This window comes from Nicotiana tabacum, chromosome 7 (assembly GCF_000715075.1).
Source record: "Nicotiana tabacum cultivar K326 chromosome 7, ASM71507v2, whole genome shotgun sequence".
Taxonomy (NCBI): Eukaryota; Viridiplantae; Streptophyta; class Magnoliopsida; order Solanales; family Solanaceae; genus Nicotiana; species Nicotiana tabacum.
The window spans coordinates 26,734,668-26,755,731 of NC_134086.1; the positions used below are offsets into that span (position 1 = coordinate 26,734,668).

At 36.6% G+C, this 21,064-nt stretch overlaps 3 protein-coding genes across 4 annotated transcripts; 2 read left to right on the plus strand and 1 right to left on the minus strand.

Annotated features, from left to right (window-relative positions):
• Positions 1-486: 486 nt before the first annotated feature.
• Positions 487-1,851, plus strand: LOC107790550 (uncharacterized). Its single transcript, XM_016612487.1, has one exon. The coding sequence runs from the start codon at positions 487-489 to the stop codon at positions 1,849-1,851; it is 1,365 nt and encodes a 454-aa protein (XP_016467973.1).
• Positions 1,852-10,667: 8,816 nt separating this feature from the next.
• On the minus strand, positions 10,668-15,129 carry LOC107790554 (putative disease resistance protein RXW24L). Its single transcript, XM_016612490.2, has 3 exons — positions 13,866-15,129; positions 11,256-12,944; positions 10,668-11,085 (listed from the first exon to the last, which is right to left on the minus strand). Exons 1-3 carry the CDS (start codon positions 14,869-14,871, stop codon positions 10,994-10,996), a joined length of 2,787 nt encoding a protein of 928 aa, XP_016467976.1. The 5' UTR covers positions 14,872-15,129; the 3' UTR covers positions 10,668-10,993.
• A 216-nt stretch (positions 15,130-15,345) lies between these two features.
• Positions 15,346-19,430, plus strand: LOC107829258 (putative disease resistance RPP8-like protein 2). 2 transcript variants are annotated; one of them, XM_016656732.2, is made up of 3 exons: positions 15,346-16,905; positions 17,052-18,833; positions 19,185-19,430. In XM_016656732.2, the coding sequence occupies exons 1-3, from the start codon at positions 15,639-15,641 to the stop codon at positions 19,235-19,237; spliced, it is 3,102 nt and encodes a 1,033-aa protein (XP_016512218.2). In that variant the 5' UTR covers positions 15,346-15,638; the 3' UTR covers positions 19,238-19,430. The 2 variants fall into 2 exon arrangements, with proteins under 2 accessions (XP_016512218.2, XP_075113117.1); XM_075257016.1 differs by having other exon boundaries at positions 17,055-18,833.
• Positions 19,431-21,064: the final 1,634 nt, after the last annotated feature.

The window sequence follows — 21,064 nt, forward strand, 5'->3', positions numbered from 1 at the left end:
TTTTAAATAGTATAAGGATGGTTTTTGTTTACTAGGATAAAATAAGGATGTAGCCTTGGTTTGAGCCATAGTTTAAGGATGATTTTTGTCAAAAACTCTGTTGCATTCTGACTTCCCAAGATTTTTATTTTTTTATTTTTTAGTCTTCTAGGGAGAAGTAGGGAAGAAAGTCCAGTTTCTTAAAACGTTCCCAGCATTGTCGGTTGGTAAAAGGGAGAGCCAAATGGTGTTTTAAATTAGATGACATATTTCTCTTGTCGAGAGGCAATTTGACTATACTTTAAAGCTAAATTAGATTAGTTGACCTTAGTATTTTAAAATTAACTTTGAATATTCAAAAATTATATAAAAATATATATTTTAAAATGTTGGTCAAACTTCGAAAAAAATATGGAGTAACAACTTGCAGCTTTTCCCATTGATGATAATACCATAACAACAACTGTACTACCAAAAACATTATCGTTAAAATTTCATGAAAGATAGATGCCGTTGAATGTGCAGCAGCAGGACAAACCAACTCAGTTTGGTGGCACAAAGAAGCTTTTACGCCGCAGGATATGCAAACATACCGCGGAGCCGGCTCCTTTGATCAGATTTGGCCCATTATATGGTCCAGACACGGACGATTTTCGAGCCGTGAAGGAAAAACTATGGCAGCATATTTTACGATCCCCTGCCGGAAATGAAGAAAAGAACAAGGCTTTATACATATCTTCAATCAGATCAATCGAAAAAGAAGCAAGAAATATTTATGACTCAACCGACAGAAGTTTTGCCGAAATGACAGGACATGAGTTCAGGACGATGATGATACAAGATAGTTGTTTTTTCATCCAACTGTCCTTGTTTTTCCTTGGTATCCACAACCATCTTACGGATCACGAATTCTTCAGAGAAATTTCACGCAACAGAGTCAAGAAACGTAAATGCATTGCGTCTATGTTTCATGTTGGCAACCAAATCCCCCTGCTGGTTCTCAAACAAATCATAAATCAAGACTATTTCCAAAAGATCATAGCAAATGGCAGCTACGAGCAACCCGAGTCCGATCTAGCTAAGATGGTCTTTTACGAGTTTGTACTATTGCTGGGGTTGAAGAGAATCCCTATTTGGGCGTGGGAATTGCAGCATCAACCTTGTGTTATTCTCCACGGACTGCACCTGCGACTTCTTGGACCAGAGAACAATATTAATAAAGACGAAAGCGAAGATGATTCAGATGATGAACTTGATTTGGAAGCCGGCAACAGCGGAACTGATTCATTACTCGTGTTGACCAACACGAGTAATAATCAGACCTGTCGGTGTTCAACTGAACAGAAAAGAGAGTTTAAAAGTGCTTCAGAGTTGAACCAAGCAGGCATAAAATTCGAGATGGTAGAGCGAAGAGGAATCAAAGGTATTAATTTCAAAAGATGGTTTTATCCATTCGATCCTCGTCTATCCTTGCCTCCATTCTTTGTTGATGCGCATACTAAACTACTATTTCAATCTCTGAGAAATTATGAGGCTGCTCAAAAATTTGATGAGAATCAACGAGAGTTAACGTCGTATTTAAGATTCATGCATGAGCTGATTCAAACATCTGAAGATGCCAGAGTCCTTCATTTGCATGAAATTATACAAGGAAGTTGGAAACATACAGAAAAAGTAGCAAGAATTCTTAAGGAAGTTGCTGGTGAAGAGGAGATCAGTTGTCCAAAACTCCGACTTGCAAAATTCCAAGTCAATTATTTTGATCGTCCGCCATGGGTCAATACAATTTCACAATACTTTACATTAATTTTCGTCCTCACATTCCTCCAAACATTTTACACTATGTACGCGTACCACAAACCAAATTCATAATTTCTGTGTATGTGTGTGCGCGCGCTTATTTGTTATGTTTTCTGTTATTTTTCATCCTTGTTTTGTTTATCTTGAGAGATCTCGTTAGCAAGTTGTTGGTGTACCTGCTATGGGTTCCCTTTTCCTACTTATTTTCTACTTCATGTACTCTGTCTTACTCGCCAAAGATTAGTACTTCATTTTGTTGAATTTGGCAAAGTCCCACATCGGTGGGTTAGCCATTTGGTTGGGAAATTTTCCCTATAAAAGAAGGCATAATGTTTAGGATTTAAACACACCTCTCATTTGCCTTCTCATCTGTTTAAGGCATTTGTATCTTTTCTCTTTAGTATTATTTCACTTGTATTTTGGAGTGGAATAAAATATTGGTTGTGTCCGAGGAGTAGGCAAAATTAGCCGAACCTCGTAAATTCTGGTGTTTCCTTTATTATTGTTTTATTGTCTTATTTATTATTTGGTGGCTATCATAATTTTTGGGATAGTAGTTGTGACTTATTCACACTATATACATTTGGCTTCCGCAACAATTGGTATCAGAGCCAAGGTACTGTCTAAGTATGCTCTGTGGTTGCAGCATAGTCTGATCTTCCACATCAGAAAAGATTTATCTTGGTAACTGAGTCAAGGTTCTGTCTGAGTATGCTCTGTGGTTGCAGCTTAGTCTGATCTTCTACATCAGAAAGGAAATAATCTTGATTTGTGTCGTCAGCTATTAAATAATATTTGTGTCAAATATGGGAGACAATAAACAAGAAGAATCTACATCAAGTGTCAACAATACGTCATCATTGGCATCTTCGCTTATGACAAGAATTGTGTCAAATGCGAAATTTGCGGTAGAAATATTTGACGGGTCCGGACATTTTGGGATGTGGCAAGGGGAGGTTCTAGATGTCCTTTTTCAACAAGGGCTAGATCTTGCCATTGAAGAAAAAAGACCAGATGTTATTGGAGAAGAAGATTGGAGAATTATCAACCGTGTTGCTTGCGGTACCATTCGATCCTACCTTGCTAGAGAGCAGAAATATCCATACACAAAGGAAACTTCTGCAAGTAAATTATGGAAAGCACTGGAGGATAAATTTTTGAAGAAAAATAGTCAAAATAAATTGTACATGAAGAAGAGACTGTTTCACTTCACCTATGTTCCTGGTACCACGATGAATGAACATATCACTAGTTTCAATAAGTTGGTCACAGATTTGCAAAATATGGATACAACTTATTATGATGGTGACTTGGCCTTAATGTTGTTGGCGTCACTTTCTGATGAGTACGAGCACCTTGAAACTACTCTACTCCATGGAAATGACGAAGTTTCTCTCAGAGAAGTTTGTTCGTCTTTGTACAGCTATGAACAAAGAAAGCGAGAAAAACAGAAGGGCGGAGAAGGAGAAGCACTGTTTGTGAGGGGTCGTCCTCAAAATCAAACGGGGACAAAGAAGGGAAGATCCAAGTCAAGATTCGTGTTGCTTGCGGTACCATTCGATCCTACCTTGCTAGAAAGCAGAAATATCCATACACAAAGGAAACTTCTGCAAGTAAATTATGGAAAGCACTGGAGGATAAATTTTTGAAGAAAAATAGTCAAAATAAATTGTACATGAAGAAGAGACTGTTTCACTTCACCTATGTTCCTGGTACCACGATGAATGAACATATCACCAGTTTCAATAAGTTGGTCACAGATTTGCAAAATATGGATACAACTTATGATGATGGTGACTTGGCCTTAATGTTGTTGGTGTCACTTCCTGATGAGTACGAGCACCTTGAAACTACTCTACTCCATGAAAATGACGAAGTTTCTCTCAGAGAAGTTTGTTCGGCTTTGTACAGCTATGAACAAAGAAAGCGAGAAAAACAGAAGGGCGGAGAAGGAGAAGCACTGTTTGTGAGGGGTCGTCCTCAAAATCAAACGAGGACAAAGAAGGGAAGATCCAAGTCAAGATCCAGACCCAGCAAAGATGAATGTGCTTTTTGTCGAGAAAAAGGGCACTGGAAGAAAGACTGTCCGAAGTTGAAGAATAAGGCCAAACATAACAATGGAAAGGCCATTATGGATTCAAATGTAGCTGATTGTGATGATTCAGACTTCTCATTAGTTACAACAAAGTCATCAACATCATCAGACATATGGTTGATGGACTCGGCTTGTAGCTATCATATGTGTCCCAACAGGGACTGGTTTGTGGAATTTCAAGAAGGAGAATATGGAGTCATCCACACATCGGATAACAGCCCTCTTACCTCATATGGCATTGGTTCAATACGATTAAGGAACTATGATGGAATGATCAGAACATTAACAGATGTTCGATTTGTACCAGATTTGAAAAAGAATCTCATCTCTGTAGGAGCCCTAGAATCAAAAGGGTTCAAAATCATTGCAGAAAATGGAGTGATGAGAGTATGCTCTGGTGCACTAGTGGTAATGAAGGCTAATCGGAAGAATAATAATATGTACCGTTATCGTGGCAGTACAGTTATTGGGACAGCGACAGTGACATCCAGTGATGACAAAGAGGCAGAAGCAACCAAGCTATGGCACATGCGCTTGGGACATGCTGGAGGAAAATCCTTGAAAACTCTATCAGATCAAGGATTGTTAAAAGGAGTAAAGGCTTGCAACTTGGAGTTTTGTGAGCATTGTGTCAAAGGGAAACAGACAAGGGTTAAATTTGGTGCATCGATCCATAATACTAAAGGCATTTTGGATTATGTACACTCTGATGTTTGGGGTCCTTCCAAAACACCTTCATTGGGTGGGAAGCACTATTTTGTAACCTTTGTTGATGATTTTTCTCGAAGAGTGTGGGTGTATACAATGAAAAACAAAGATGAAGTGCTGGGAATTTTTCTCAAATGGAAGACGATGGTGGAGAATCAAACAGGCAGGAGGATCAAGTGTATTCGCACAAACAATGGAGGTGAATACAAAAATGATCATTTCAATAAGGTCTGTGAAAATGATGGCATCGTCCGACACTTCACTGTTAGACATACACCACAACAGAATGGAGTGGCAGAACGTATGAACCGGACCTTGCTGGAGAAGGTACGGTGTATGTTGTCCAATGCTGGCTTGGGCAAAGAATTTTGGGCTGAGGCAATTACATATGCATGCCACCTCATTAATCGTCTACCATCTGCTGCTATTGATGGCAAGACACCATTTGAAAAATGGTATGGAAAACCTGTTGTAGATTATAACTCTTTGCACATGTTTGGCTCAACTGCATATTATCATATGACGGAGTCAAAATTGGATCCAAGGGCAAAGAAGGCTATTTTTATGGGAATTACTTCTGGAGTCAAAGGATATCGCATATGGTGTCCTATGACAAAGAAAGTAATATTCAGCAGGGATGTTACCTTTGATGAATCTGCTATGGTAAATAAGGTAACAGAAGATACCAAACAAAATAAAGGTGCTCCTAAGCAGGTGGAGTTTGAGGGAAAATTTATTTTTCCTACACAAGAAGCAGAGGAGGAAACAAATGAAGATTACCCTCTGGAAGGAGAGCCAGTAGAGGAGATTCCAACTCAGGAACCTCAACAACAACTTGAATCAATAGCAACCATCAGGCCAAAAAGAACAATAACGAAACATGTTCGTCTCATAGAGACGGTTGCTTGTGCAACCTCAATTGTAGCTGATGATGTTCCTACTACTTATAAAGACGCTGTCCAAAGTTCAGAAGAAGATAAGTGGAGGATTGCCATGAATGATGAAATACAGTCCCTTCATCAGAATCATACATGGAGATTGGCCAATCTCCCGAAGGGAAAGAAAGCAATTGGGTGCAAATGGGTATTTGCAAAGAAGGAAGGATTTCCTAACCAAGTAGATGTTCGCTACAAAGCAAGATTGGTGGCCAAAGGATATACTCAAAAGGAGGGAATTGATTACAATGAAGTGTTTTCTCCAGTGGTAAAACATTCCTCCATTAGAATTATGTTGGCTTTGGTAGCACAATTGGATTTGGAACTAGTTCAGATGGATGTAAAAACTGCGCTTTTACATGGAACCTTGGAGGAGGAAATCTACATGACTCAGCCAGAAGGATTCAAAGTTGCTGGAAAAGAAAATATGGCGTGCAAACTTGAAAAATCATTGTACGGATTGAAACAATCTTCTAGACAATGGTACAAGCGATTTGACGAGTTTATGTTGCGGCAAGGGTACAAGAGAAACAAATACGATCATTGTGTGTATTTGCGCAAGCTTAAAGATGGTTCCTTTGTATATCTTCTCCTATATGTTGATGATATGTTGATAGCTTCCAAGAATTCGGAAGAAATTGATAAGTTGAAGATTCAACTGAAGAAGGAGTTCGAGATGAAGGATCTAGGTGAGGCAAAGAAAATTCTTGGCATTGAGATAATAAGAGATAGACGTTCAAAGAAACTCTGTTTATCTCAAAAGGAATATTTGAAGAGAGTACTTCAACGTTTTGGCATAGATGACAAGACTAAGCCAGTTAGTACTCCACTTGCTCCCCATTTTAAACTGAGTCCTACTATGTCGCCAAAGGATGAAGTTGAACGGGAGTATATGTCAAAGGTACCATACGCAAATGCTGTTGGTAGCTTGATGTATGCAATGGTCTGTACGAGACCTGACATTTCACAAGCTGTTGGAGTTATTAGCAGATATATGCATAATCCAGGAAAGGGGCATTGGCAAGCTATGAAGTGGATTCTACGGTATATTCATAATACTGTAGATGTCGGGTTAGTTTTTGAGCAGGAAGATAATCAGTCTGTAATTGGATATTGTGACTCAGATTTTGCGGGTGATCTGGACAAACGAAGATCAACTACTGGTTATGTGTTTACTTTTGCAAAGGCACCAGTTAGTTGGAAGTCTACTTTGCAGTCAACAGTTGCTTTGTCTACAACAGAGGCAGAGTACATGGCTATTACAGAGGCTGTGAAGGAGGCAATTTGGCTTCAAGGATTGCTAAAAGAGCTTGGTGTTGAACAAAAAGGTATCACAATTTTTTGTGATAGTCAAAGTGCTATTCAATTAGCGAAGAACCAAGTTTATCATGCAAGGACGAAGCACATTGATGTTCGGTATCATTTTGTACGAGAAATCATAGAAGAAGGTGGAGTCACGATGAAGAAAATTCATACTACAGAGAATCCTGCTGATATGCTGACAAAAGTGGTGACTGCGGTCAAGTTTCAACATTGTTTGGATTTGATCAACATTGTTGAACACTGAAGATTGAAGATGAAGACACAACCAAAATTTGTTATTGAGAGAATATTGAAGATGTGAAATTTTGCCAAGGTGGAGATTTGTTGAATTTGGCAAAGTCCCACATCGGTGGATTAGCCATTTGGTTGGAAAATTTTCCCTATAAAAGAAGGCTTAATGTTTAGGATTTAAACACACCTCTCATTTGCCTTCTCATCTGTTTAAGGCATTTGTATCTTCTCTCTTTAGTATTATTTCACTTGTATTTTGGAGTGAAATAAAATATTGGTTGTGTCCGAGGAGTAAGCAAAATTAGCCGAACCTCGTAAATTCTGGTGTTTCCTTTATTGTTGTTTTATTGTCTTATTTATTATTTGGTGGATGTCATAATTTTTGGTATAGTAGTTGTGACTTATTCACACTATATACATTTGGCTTCCGCAACACATTTTACTTCTGTGGACCCACGATTATATATTTTTCACATCATCAAGTTAAGATAAACTATACCAACATGTGACCCTATATATAATAAGCATAATTTGGTATAATATAGAATATAAAGTTAATGACCTGCTATAAATCTAAAGTTAGTAAATAAGATATACATATAGTGTAAAAATCAGTTAGATTGAAACTAAAACATAAAAACCAAAAACGAGAAAAATCGTTTATGAGAAAAACTATAGGTCAATACAAAGAAGAAAAGCTGCATGAGTTTTGATTCACTAGTAAAAACTTAAACCCTCTCTTTTGACCTCGTTTATGCCGGGCTTCTTCTTTGATGTCAGACAGATAAATAAAATTGCTGAACCTATGAGCCCTTATCATTTATCAATATTTTTGTGTAACTTGCGAAGTTCCCCAGAGTTTCTTAGTTGGCTGGCTTGCATTGGCTGCAGCAATGATCAGAATAGCTGCTTTTTCATAAAAATAAATAGCTCTAACTGCCCAAGGTTGTTATTCTAGGATGCATCTAGAAACAAGAGGGGGAAGGGGAGGGTAAATTGCATCTTGCCCAATTTTCGTGTGCCAAAGAACCTGATTCTTTGACTAAATTATTCTGACACAAAACTGAAAGTGAAGTGCGGAAATTAAAGACACAAGTAATTTTTATGTGGAAAATCTTCTTGCCCAAAGGATTAAAAAACTACGACCTCATAGGATTTGCCTCAAAACTTCACTAGTTTCAAAGAAGGATTTTAGGTTACAACTCAATAACCAAAGGGACTTACTCTAGTATCTTACTCTTACAATCAACCCAATTGTAGCTAAGTTTTTGGTTGCAACTCTATAACCAAGGAGACTAACTCTAGCTTAGAAAGCAAAAACAAACTCTTCAGAAATTGATCACCTATGTTTTAAAAGGCAGCCCGGTGCACTAAGCTCCCGCTATGCGCGGGATCTAAGGAAGGGCCGGTGATCACCTATGTTTACACTTCTCAAAAGCAAAATAGGTTACAATTTAAGAACAATTGACTTAAACTAAATAACTAAAGAACATCAGCAACTTCGTCTTCTGGACCTGGTTCTTCAGTTGAGTAGCTTGAATCCTTGAAAGCACCTTCTGCTATGAACACTATTTTTTTTGTATGATTCTCCGTTTTTGAATGGAATAACATTACCTTCAATAGCAACAACGTGATGCTTTATATAGAGATGAGGTTGGATGAAATCCTTCTCCAATTTATGCTCCAAAACCTAACAGAAATCGGTTAAAAAAAAAAAGAATCCAAATAGGATTTGGTTTCCTTATTTGTTTTTAAACTCCCCAAACCTTTTCCTTTAAGGCAAGTACTTTCATAATTGTTGAATTCTTTTCAAACACGAATTCCTCTAGCTAATATTTTCCATATAGTCCATGAATCTAATTCTTTAAGAAACCCGACTTGCATTAAGATTTGACTTTCCTTAGAAGACTCCTTCACATGCTTTTTATTTCTATGCAAGTATTCCAATAATTAATGAATCCTTGTTGACCACAACTCCTTCAATTATTACCATATTTTTAGTCCACGAAATAACTCCTTCAAGGAATCTAAACTGGAACAGAATTCCAGCTCAACCGACTTGCACTAGGAATAAGCTTCCAGCTTCTGATCAGCGTCTTTAAGGGACCTGGTTCTTTCGATATTTGCATGACACATCTGCAACCATGTATATCAGCATAGCAAACATCTTCATGAGAGTTGGTTCATTGTCAGCGATTGGTTAATCATCAAAACCACTTTTAAGCACATCTTCTTCAAAGGACCTGGTGGTCGGTTCTTTCATTGACAACATATTTGTACATAATCCAGTAGCATAATAACATGTTCATGAAACCTGGTTCTTTCAACATAGTAAATTCTGGTTTGTTAATCATCAAAACATAACACGTGCTCAGCTCAACAAAGGTGGACAATTTTTTATGATGACAAATCTATGTGTAAATCAGTCAACAGTTTGCTCGTTTTTTCATCAATCTTCAGCAATAAGAACCTGTTTTATTAACAATACTCTTCTTCAATTTGTCCTTGTTTGCACAAGTATAAGGGAGTCGCCCTCCATTCATTGCAACCCTAAACATGGTTAGGAAGAATTCAATATTTTGAACCTGCAAATAGACAAACTCAACAAGACAACCATGTTTACTGATTAGCATATGTGCACATACTTAATTTCCCCATTTTGACATCATCGAAACAAAATATTAGTAGAGTTTAAAAAAGATTTTTTATCAAATTCATGGTCACTCGGGCTGTACTAACATGCACATAAATCAAGAACTCAATATTGGAGTTTAAAAGCAACTCATCTAATTTATCAAGAGTTGAGGAGGCTGAAATGCAAAGACTTACCAACTTGAAACTCGTTCCCCCTTCATGCGAACCATTGAAAGTCATGATTACCTTTAAGACTAGGATATATAAGATCAAGATTGGGGGTAGGAACCTGGTTCAACGACATGATAATTTAACAAGTTAATGCAGTCAATGTTGGAAAGGAGGTAAAAAAGAATGCTTCCTTCTCTTCTTAGCAAAGAAACTTTTCTCTCGCTGTTTAAGACAAAAGAAAACACATGATAAGAAGATATTTCATTTATGGATTAAACTTTGTTTCCTAATGAATTGAAGTTTGACTTGGGGATGATTTTGCTGCGTTACAAAGGTATACAACTAGTTATTCTCGCTCTGTAAATTTTTCTAGCATATAGCCATATACCATCTTTTTTGCCCATTTTACAAAAGAAAAACGAGGGAGAGAAAGAACAGAATAAGTTCAGCTTGCTCATGTACGATCCCTTTCTAGCTTGAATATGGAATATGTACTGGATTGACATCATTAGACAGTGATGAAAGAGGAGAAACATGAGAAATTAGGTCTTTTGTGTTGTTTTTTTTGGGTCTTTTGTGCTTGCTCGCTAAATTTCTATTATTTCTTGAGAGCTCAATCACAAGCGGATTGAAGTTTTCTTTTCAAACTTATATAAAAATTATTTCTTGTGCACAAGCAGATTGAAGTTTTTCTGTTCACACTTAAATAAAAATGCTCAAACCCTTTGCCGCCCGAACTGTTAATCATCCTGCATGTTTTTTAGAAAAATTCGAATGTAATATTTAAAAAGTAAAAATAAATAAAGTTAATAATATAGAGGGTAAAATTGTATTTGGCGCTAACAATTTGTGAAATCCGGTTGAGTCTAAGTGCAATAAGCATAATAAGTGATTTTTGTGTTACAAACAGAAGAACCTTCGTAAATTAAACAGAGACAGACACACGCAAACATGACAATTTCTTCATAACGAAGAACAGAACGTCTTCTCAAGTTTGCACAAGTTGAAGAGCGTTATTAATAAGAAACAATGTCAACTCTTTACCACCATCTCGGAAGTGATCGGGTCTTCCACATCTCAAAGAAGCATCCCGCACAATCGTGTTGCCTTTGACTTGTCACCATTTTCCATCGACAGCAGCATGGAATGTTATTAAGCTATTTGCAAACCCAGAGGAGGCTTCAGCTTCATCTTGTGATCTGGTTATATCTGTGCACAAGGAGAAATGTTCAAGAATCATGTTTAATCTTAGGAGTCTTATATTTATATTAGACATGGAAGAAATAGGGGACACACAAAAGACTGAATACTTTGCTATTTTTAATGTGTAAATATATAGAGAAAACTGAAGAAAATATTAATTCAGGTAGATAACTCACCTTCAATTCTCGCAGAAGTGATCTCGTGGAGCATATCTGCAAATGGTTTAGGCATCTTTGTTATCTCTACCTTTTTGAGAGCAGTAAGGAGTTTCAAGTCATGTAGGATCCTCAGTTTCTTGCAATTTTCAATTCTTATGTTACAGAGCTTCGGCATAGAATTGATTTCTACAGTCCAACTCTCCAAAAACATCAAATTCAATATTTCTATACGTTTGAGTTCAGTAAAACCAGAAGGAGGACTGACCATATGTGTCCCTTCAAAAGCGTTATCATCGAGGACTAGAACTCGTAAATTAGGAAGCTTAGATAACTTCTCCGTGGGATCTTTCTCAAGTTCAGAGCCAATCAGGACTAACTTAGTCAAACTTGGGGAGATTTTGTTTTTCGATGGCAGCTCACGGATATGCCCCTCAATGCAAATGATTCGAACAGCCTGATATTGCAATAATTCCCTTATAGCAGAATGCCTGTTATCTTCATAGCAGTCAAAGTTTCTGACATCAATAGACAACTGGATCTGTTTGTTTGAAGGTTGTTTCAGATGCTCGTTGATGAACTGTAGGTCAGTGAGATCACCGTCAATCTTCACAGCTAGGTTATGAAGTTCGGCTAATGTCTGCAGATCAGTAACGTTGCAAACCCTTGTGATGAAGTTCTCTAGTGTCTCAAGCTCTGTCAATCCATCTAACCGCAATTTGTCTCCGGTGTATGTTTGAAACATACGTGGAAGATATAGATGTTTCATTTTTCTCATCTTCCACAGCACGTTTGGCAGAATCACCTCAGTAATCGAATCATCCACTCGCAAGTCAAGTACTTGTAAGTATAACAAATTACTAATAGCCAATGGTAACTGATTCAAAATACATCCCTTGAAACTCAAATATCTCAAGTGCACTAGCTTGGATATACCTTCCAGTAATCCAAATGATAATTCGTCCCATACAATATCAACCCCATCAAAATCAAGAAGTCTAAGCAGCTTTAACTCTTCGACATCAAACTTACCTGACAATCGAACAGGAGTCCTACCTTGCTGCTTGTGTGCGTCAAGGATATGTAGGCTATGAAGGTTCCTAGTGCGCTCTTTCTTGGCCAGAATGCCGCTATCCTCTAGCTTTTCTAGGCACACAAACAATCGTCGTGTTTTGTTTCTTGAAGATGATGAAGAGAAATCTGAACCTAGCCGAGAATCAACAATGTGGCTGGAATTTATCTGGTTACCCTTTGATATACATAGTTGTCGCATCATTCTGGAAATGCGGCAAAATTTGAGCCTTCTAACACTTGGAACTTCCTCTTCTTCAACCTCATGAACCATACTCATCCTTGCAAGTTCTGTTAGATAGTTCTCCGCGACACTGATATCTTGCGGCTTTACTAAGCCTTCGACGATCCAGAAGTGATATAACTTCTCTGTGTCAATCACCGAGTCTTCTGGCCAAAAGCCCAAGTAAATAAAACATAGTTTGAGGTGATCTGGTAAGTCATCAAAACTTGGAGCTAAAACTTGTAGTACATTGTCAGTTAGAAATGACATTAAGTTTTGATGCACTATATTCCACTCGTCCAGGCTTTCTTTACCTGCCAACTCTTGACCGAGTTTGATGATCGCCGCTGGGACCCCTTCACAGCGTTTCACCATCTCCCTCCCTATATTCTCCTTCTCTGCGCTAAGTTTATCTTCTGCCAACGAGAAATCGAGAATTTAACAAAAAAGGAAAAGGTGACATTAAAGTTTTTTCCACTTTCTTACATTATAACATATATGGTTTGACAACTAACAAAACATGATAAATGACCCATTACAAGTAAAAATACAATGATATTGTAGAAAATATGACAGTAAAGTATGGGTCGCAATTTTACCATTCTTTTCCCTCTCAGATTGCCTATTTTCAACTTAGCTACATATTACCACCTATTTTAAGACATAGTGGTGATTTGTTGTGAAAAAGATGAGGTGATTAATTTTCTACTCTTTCTTGTATGGTATTCGCCTATTTTAATAGATTATTTAGGTATGGCAAAATTGATAAATTCTAGAGTCTTCTACCATATAGAGAGCAGAAATGAAGAGAGAAGAGCACAGGATAAACCCATCATCTAAACCTGAATTAAGATGTATACAATATAAGCTCTTATATACACATGTAACTTACTATCACTAACCTCTACTGTTAACTTAGCTGGTGACAATTGTCACCACTAACCGACTAATTACCAACTTAACTAACTAAAATGACTAATATACACACTTCAACAAAAATCAGCACAAGAAGCATAGCCCGTCCAATTTAACTTTAAACTTGTTATTTTATTTATTTTATCTTTAATGAAATTTTTTTTATAGCCACGCAAAAACTGAAAGATATATAATGCTTTTTACCCTTTAGATGTTATTCGATTACCAAGAGGATAGACAAGGATATCTCATGGATTAGTTATATCATTACAATCGCATATTCTATCCCAGTAACCAAACAATTCCTTAAGCTTTTAATACTATAAATTCTTTTTTTTTAAAAAAATCTTTTTTCTTAAACTTAGTGTCAAGTCAAACTCCATAATTCTATACAGAGCATCTTTTAGAGGAAATGTACGTACCTCGATTATGTCGCCGGTATTCTTCCATAAGTAACTCCCATGCGTGGTTTTCCTTCAGTCCGCGCACAGTGTAGACGGATTGTGGCTTCAGAAAACCATATTCAGTAACTTGTCTCTTCCGCGTCGTAAGCAATATTCTGTGACCCTTGTTGGTAATTGGTGAGAAACGGTCATCTAAGAGTATACGCTGCAGTTCATCCAGAACTTCAGTAGACCATATATCATCTAGAACAAACAGGAATCTTCCACCTTCACTAAGTTTTCTAAAGATTATATCAACCAGCTGATCTTCTGATTTATCGGTACAATTTTTTCTGTCAAAATAGCGAGCAATATGCAGAAGGATGTTTCCCGGGTTAAACGTGGAAGATACGGGAATCCAGATTCTATGAAGAAATTTGTACCAAATCTCAGGGTGATCATAGATCTCGTAAGCAAGAGTTGTCTTTCCCACTCCGCCAGATCCACATAGTGAAATGACTTTTAAGTCCTCGGACTCGTCCATTAGATATTCGATAACCTGAACTTTATCTTCCTTCAACCCAATGGAATTACGATCTGGCCGACTGTAATAATCGAGCCTTTCCCATTCGTCTTTCTCTGTTAATTCTGCAGGCAAGTCCGATATGAGGTAAGATAATTTCTGAAGAGCATGTTTGACCTGATAGTACAATTCTCTTAGCTCAAACTTGATTCTAGCATGTGGATCATGAGATTTTGAAAGACGAGAGGGTAAATTCAAACATCTAATTTTGCTAGAATTATTTCTTAGACCATGATTTTTAACGGCTTCCTCTGTATTACAGGCAGCTTCGTCAATTTTGGTGATTAACTGCTCTATTGTATTGCTTTGATTTGGACCTGCATTCTTTAGAATTGACTGGTTATCCATAAGCAGTTTAGTTAAATCCTGGATTTGCTCACCTAACCCAATATCTGCTGTTGTTTCTTCATCGGACAACCGACGAAATCTTTCCATGGCAAAGAAGATTTCGAGCTCCTTCATTGTCGTCTAGCTAGCTACTACGGTAAAACCTCCAAAAGAGTTCAGCTTTCTTAAAAATATGAAAAAAGGAAAATTATCAATTTGAGAAGTTCGACCAAAAGGATTGAGAATTTAAGTTCACTTTCAACGAAAGAAGACTATAGCCGGATCGAAAAGCTGGACAACTTATACAATGGTGAAAGAAGATTTAACTCTCAAGGCATGTATTAAAACATTTTTCTCTATCCAGCTGGGGTTCCATTAACAGCTTGTTTGGAAGGTTGTTACGTATCGTTTCATAATGTATCATATTGTATCGTATTGTATTATACTGTATCGTTTGATAAATACAATATTTTGATAAATTGTATCGTTTGTTGTTGTTTCATGATTTCACGTACCGGCAATATGAAGAATAAATTTGTAGTATTACAAAGAAAATTATGATACGGAGTAGAATTATTATATAAAAAAGGTAGGATAAAGGACTATTTATAATAATAATAAAGGGCAAGATAAGAAAAAAAGACAAGGTAACAATGCGACCACACCAAATCTGTCGTTAGATAAAGTGGATTTAACGATACGATACAATAAAATTTAAGTAACAATCAAAACAATATAATGTTGTATTTAAAGTAACAATACAATTCAATATAATAAACCATCTAAATGGGCATTTTTAACATTTTTTATAACGGCAAGAGTGTTTTGATTTGCAAAGTCAGTATAACATAAGTTAAATATAAACTATTTTATAAAAGTAGGGATTAGTTGGAGGAGGCGGCATGCTGAAAAAACCTATCAACATATTTGGACATTTCGTTATAGGAACTTTGACTTTTGAGGGGAAAAATATATATAGGATTAACTCCATTAAAATAGATCGTGCTGCCATTGACATCTCCATTCTGGTGTCCAGTGAAAGCTTTCAATATAGGCTATTGTTTTCTTTCATTAAACGTAAATATTTTCTTTCCTTAAATTCTCAATCCTTTTGGTTGAGCTGCTCAAATCGATATTTTTCTTTTTTCATATTTTTAAGAAAAAAGATAATGAAGGAGCTCGAAATCTCAGTTGCAGCGGAAAGACTTAGCCGGTTGTCCGATGAAGAAACAGCATTGGAAATTGGGTTAAGTGAACGCATCGAGGATATAACTAAACTGTTACAGGATAATCGGTCTATTCTAAAGAACGATGATCCAAGTCAAAGAGAGACAATAGACGAGCTGATCACCAAAATTGACGAAGTTTCATTTAACATAGAGTACGCCATCGGAAATCATGGTCTATCAAGGAATAAGTCCAGAAAATTTAGCATGGGATGTATGTCATGTTGCATGCAAAGCCAAGATGATGATCCATATTTTAGAATCAAGTGTGAGGTAAGAGAACTGTACGACGAGGTCAAACATGCTCTTGAGAAGTTATCTTACTTGCCTGAGTCAAATGAGAAAGACGACGAATGGAAGAGCCCCGATTATTATTACAACCTCCCACCTGATCGCGATGTTGTTGGCCTCACGAAAGTTAAATCTGAGCTACTCCAATGCCTCATCGATGAGTCCGAGTACTTAAAAGTTATTTCACTCTGTGGGGTTGGCGGAGTAGGAAAGACCACTCTAGCACACGAAGTGTTCCAAGATCCAGGGATTGAGTTAGAATTTAAGTATCGAATATGGATCCCTGTTTCTTCCAAGTTTAACACCAAAGACATACTTATGCACATTCTTAGCTGCATTGAATCACGTCGTCATTTAGCCGACAAACCACAAGCCGAGTTGGCTGATGATATTATATATTCTATTAAAAAAGGTGGAAGATTCCTGTTTGTTCTAGATGATGTATGGTCGACTCGAGTTTTGGATGAACTGCAGCGTCTACTCTTATCAGCTAAGAAGAAGGGTTCCAGTTCCAGCATATTGCTTACCACACGGAAGAGGCAAGTAGCTGAATACGGTATTCTCAAGCCGCCATTTGTCTACACAGTGCGCCGCCTCATGAAAAACGACGCCTGGAAGTTATTTATGGAAGAATACCGGCGACACAATCAAGGTACGTACCTATATTTCTCGGCCATCCTAAAAGCTGTTATTAAATCCGGGTTCCAGCATATTGCTTATTTAGTGGATACAATTTTTTTTTTGGGAGTAAATTTGTTGTTCCTTTTTTGTTAAATAACCCTCGATTTCTCGTGGCAGAAGATAAACTCAGCGCAGAGAAGGAGAATATAGGGAAGGAGATGGTGAAACGCTGTGAAGGGGTCCCATTGGCGATCATCAAACTCGGTCAAGAGTTGGCAGGTAAAGAAAGCCTGGACGAGTGGAGTATAGTGCATCAAAACTTGATGTCATTTCTAACTGACAATGTACTACAAGTTTTAGCTCCGAGCTTTGATGACTTACCAGATCACCTCAAACTATGCTTTATTTATTTGGGCCTTTGGCCAGAAGACTCAGTGATAGATGCAGAGAAGTTATATCACTTCTGGATCGTCGAAGGCTTAGTAAAGCCGCAAGATATCAGAGTCGGAGTAACAGCGTTAAATGTAGCAGAGCAATATCTAACAGAACCTGCAAGGATGAGTATGGTTGAGGTTGAAGAAGAGGATGCTCCAAGTGTTAGAAGGCTCAAATTTTGCCGCGTTACCAGAATGATGCGACAACTATGTATATCAAAGGGTAACCAGATAAATTTCAGCCACAGGATTGATTCTTTGGTAGGTTCAAATTCCACTTCGTCATTTTTAAGAAACAAAACAGGACGCTTGTTCGTGTGTCTAGAAAAGCTAGAGGATAGCGGCATTCTGGCCAAGAAACAGCACACTTGGAACCTTCATAGCCTACATATCCTTGATGCACACAAGCGGCAAGCCAAGAGACCTGTACGGTTGTCAGGCAAGTTTGATGTTGAGGAGTTAAGGTTGCTTAGACTTCTCGATTTTGATGGGGCTGAAATTGGATGGGACGAAATAGCAGCTGATGGGAGGTCAGTTATTAGACGGAGTGAATTACTGGAAGGGATATCCAAGCTAGTTCGCTTGAGGTATCTGAGTTTCAAGAGATGTATTTTGACTCAGTTACCAGCGGCTATTAGTAATTTGCTATGCTTACAAGTACTTGACTTGCGCGTGGATGATTCGATTACTGAGGTGATTCTGCCAAACGTGCTATGGAAGATGAGAAAAATGAAACATCTATATCTTCCACGGATGTTTCGAACATACACTGGAGACAAATTGCGGTTAGATGGCTTGACAGAGCTTGAGACACTAGAGAACTTCATCACAAGGGTGTGCAACGTTACTGATCTGCAGACATTGACCGAACTTCATAACCTAGCTGTGAAGATTGACGGTGATCTCACTGACCTACAGTTCATCAACGAGCATCTGAAACAACCTTCCAACAAACAGATCCAGTTGTCTATTGATGTCAGAAACTTTGACTGCTTTGTAGATAACAGGCATTCTGTTATCAGGGAACTATTACAGTATCGAGCTATCCGAATTTTTTGCATTGAGGGGCATATCCGCGAGCTGCCACCAAAAAACAAAATCTCCCCAAGTTTGACTAAGTTAGTCCTGATTGGCTCTGAACTTGAGAAAGATCCTATGGAAAGTTTATCTAAGCTTCCCAATTTACGGGTTCTAGTCCTCGATGATAATGCTTTTGAAGGGACGGACATGGTCAGTCCTCCTTCTGGTTTTACTGAACTCAAACGTTTAGAAATCTTGAATTTGATATTTTTGGAGAGTTGGACTATACAAAACAATTCTGTGCCCAAGCTTTCTAGCATAAAAATTGAAAATTGCCCGAAATTGAGGATCCCAGATGGCTTCAAGTTCCTCGCTGCTCTCAAAAAATTGGAGATTGCAAAGATGCCTAAATCATTTGCAAATATGCTCTGCGGGATAGATGGAAGACGAGACGAAGACACAGACATAGTAGAGTATGTGAAGATCACTTTTCCGATAACTGATGGTGAGCTACCTATCCATGTCTTTACTATTTACAGTCAAACCTCTCTATAACAGCATCCCTGTATAATAGTCATTTATTATAAAAGCTAGCCAAGTCATTCTCGGAACTGATTTGTATGTTATGTTATAATATATGTCCTCTGTAACAGCACTTCACGATAGCAACAAAAAAATATCGGAACAAACGAGGTTATTATAGAAAGGTTTGACTGTATTCCTATTAAACTATTCCCTCAATAATAATAAAAAAGGCGCTATAATTGAAATCTATTTCTCCAATTGTACTAAATATTTTATAAGATTAATATCCCAAGATTAAACATGATCCTTTAACATTTCTCCTTGTTTACAGAGATAACCAGGTCACAAGATGAAGCCTCCTCATCAGATGTGCATACAGCTTAACATTCCATGCTGCTATCAATAAAAAATGGTGAAAGACCCTCTCATTGTTGAGTTGAAGTTCATTCCTGCTTTTTTTCCTTTTTTTAAATGTTGCACTCGAGAAGAAGTTTTGTGATTATTTGTTATTTTTTGAAGACATTGCCATGTTTGTGTGTGTTTAATTTATGAAGGGACTGAATTGGATTATGGTTCACCACTTTTTTCAATTAATAAACTAATACTACGTAGTAGTTTGTTTAGCTAAGTTTTTAAAATCAGCTTATTTTAATTTATTTTTCTCAAAAGTGTTTTTAAAGAAATAATTTTGGTCAGAAGCAGTTAGTATGTTTTAAAGTGTTTTTTTTTTTTTCCAAAAGTACCGGTGATAAGTTGCTTGTGTTTAGTTAATTAATTTGAAAGCCACTTTTGAGCAGCAATTAATATTTGACCAAACTCTTAAAAGTACTTCTAAATGTATTTTATGTAAAAAATACTTTTCAAAAAAATGCTTTTGGAAAAAAAAAACTGCATTTTTCTACTTCTAAAAAACTGCTTCTACTCAAAAGCACTTTTTCCTTTTAAAAGTTTGACCAAACACCTTTAACTTTGAAATATTTTTGGGCAAAAATTACACTTTTGACCATAAAGAAGCTTGTCCAAACAGGCTATTATAAGTGGCTATCCGAATGATTGTTTAATGAGCATCAATTTTACATACAGGTTTTTAAAAATTATCCGATTGTGGATACGCCACTTCAAATTTCTCACATAATGAAATCATTTTGAAAAGATAATACAGTCAAACCTCTCTCTAACAGTCTCATTTGTTTCGATATTTTGGATTTTTTAACTTTTAGCCCGTACCAGAAATAATTTGCATTCAGTAGGCAAAAAAGTGTATAATATTTGTATAATTTTTGTATATAACATACATAATGTATATATACAAAATATATATATTCATCTATTATTTTTAGAGCGACTATACAGTATCATTTTCTATATATTTGGTTGTTATAGCAAGGTTGTTATACAATTATTACAACATTTGATATTTAACTATTATTGACTATTATAGACACAAATTATATCTTTTCCTTTTTTTAATGTTACAAATAAAAATAAGAAAATTATTCAAATTTAGAATCTCAAAGAATATGCACGTTTAACTAATTTATTATTAAATAAAGCTAATATATTATTTCTCCAAGACACACAATTAAAGCTACTTAAAATTTAAAAAGTTTCAATATTGGTAGAAAAATTCTATAATTATAGCTTATTTTGTAGATTCTTGTCTGCCTATATAACGCTTGAATTGATGAAACTTTTACCAAATTTTCAACAAAAGATACGTGCAGACCTTCAAATATTAGATATTATGCACGATATAACTTTAGTGCAATGGAATGAAAATATAAAAGTATATTTTTAATGGAATTGGATGAAACCTTTAATCATTGAAGTATGTATTAACAAATATTCTTCATCAGAAATGGTGTACTAAATTTTTAAAAATTTGGTCAAAATCTCTGGACTTATCATTGGTAATCGTAGAGATTCTACATATATAACTGTTCCGAGAAAAACTTAACTTTTATTGAAATATTATTTATAGAAATAATATTATAGATGAGTCTGACTATATATTCAAAACTTGTTCTAAAAGGAGAAAAAAAAAGGAAGACGGCGAAAGAAGGAAGATACATGGCAATACAGCCTTATATTGAGTTGACATACTTAAATAAGACTAGTCTTCCGATGAGCGCGTTGCGTGTGTATCCCGTCTCAATAAATACATATTTTTTAAAAATTACACAAATACTATATTAACTAATTACATTTGAG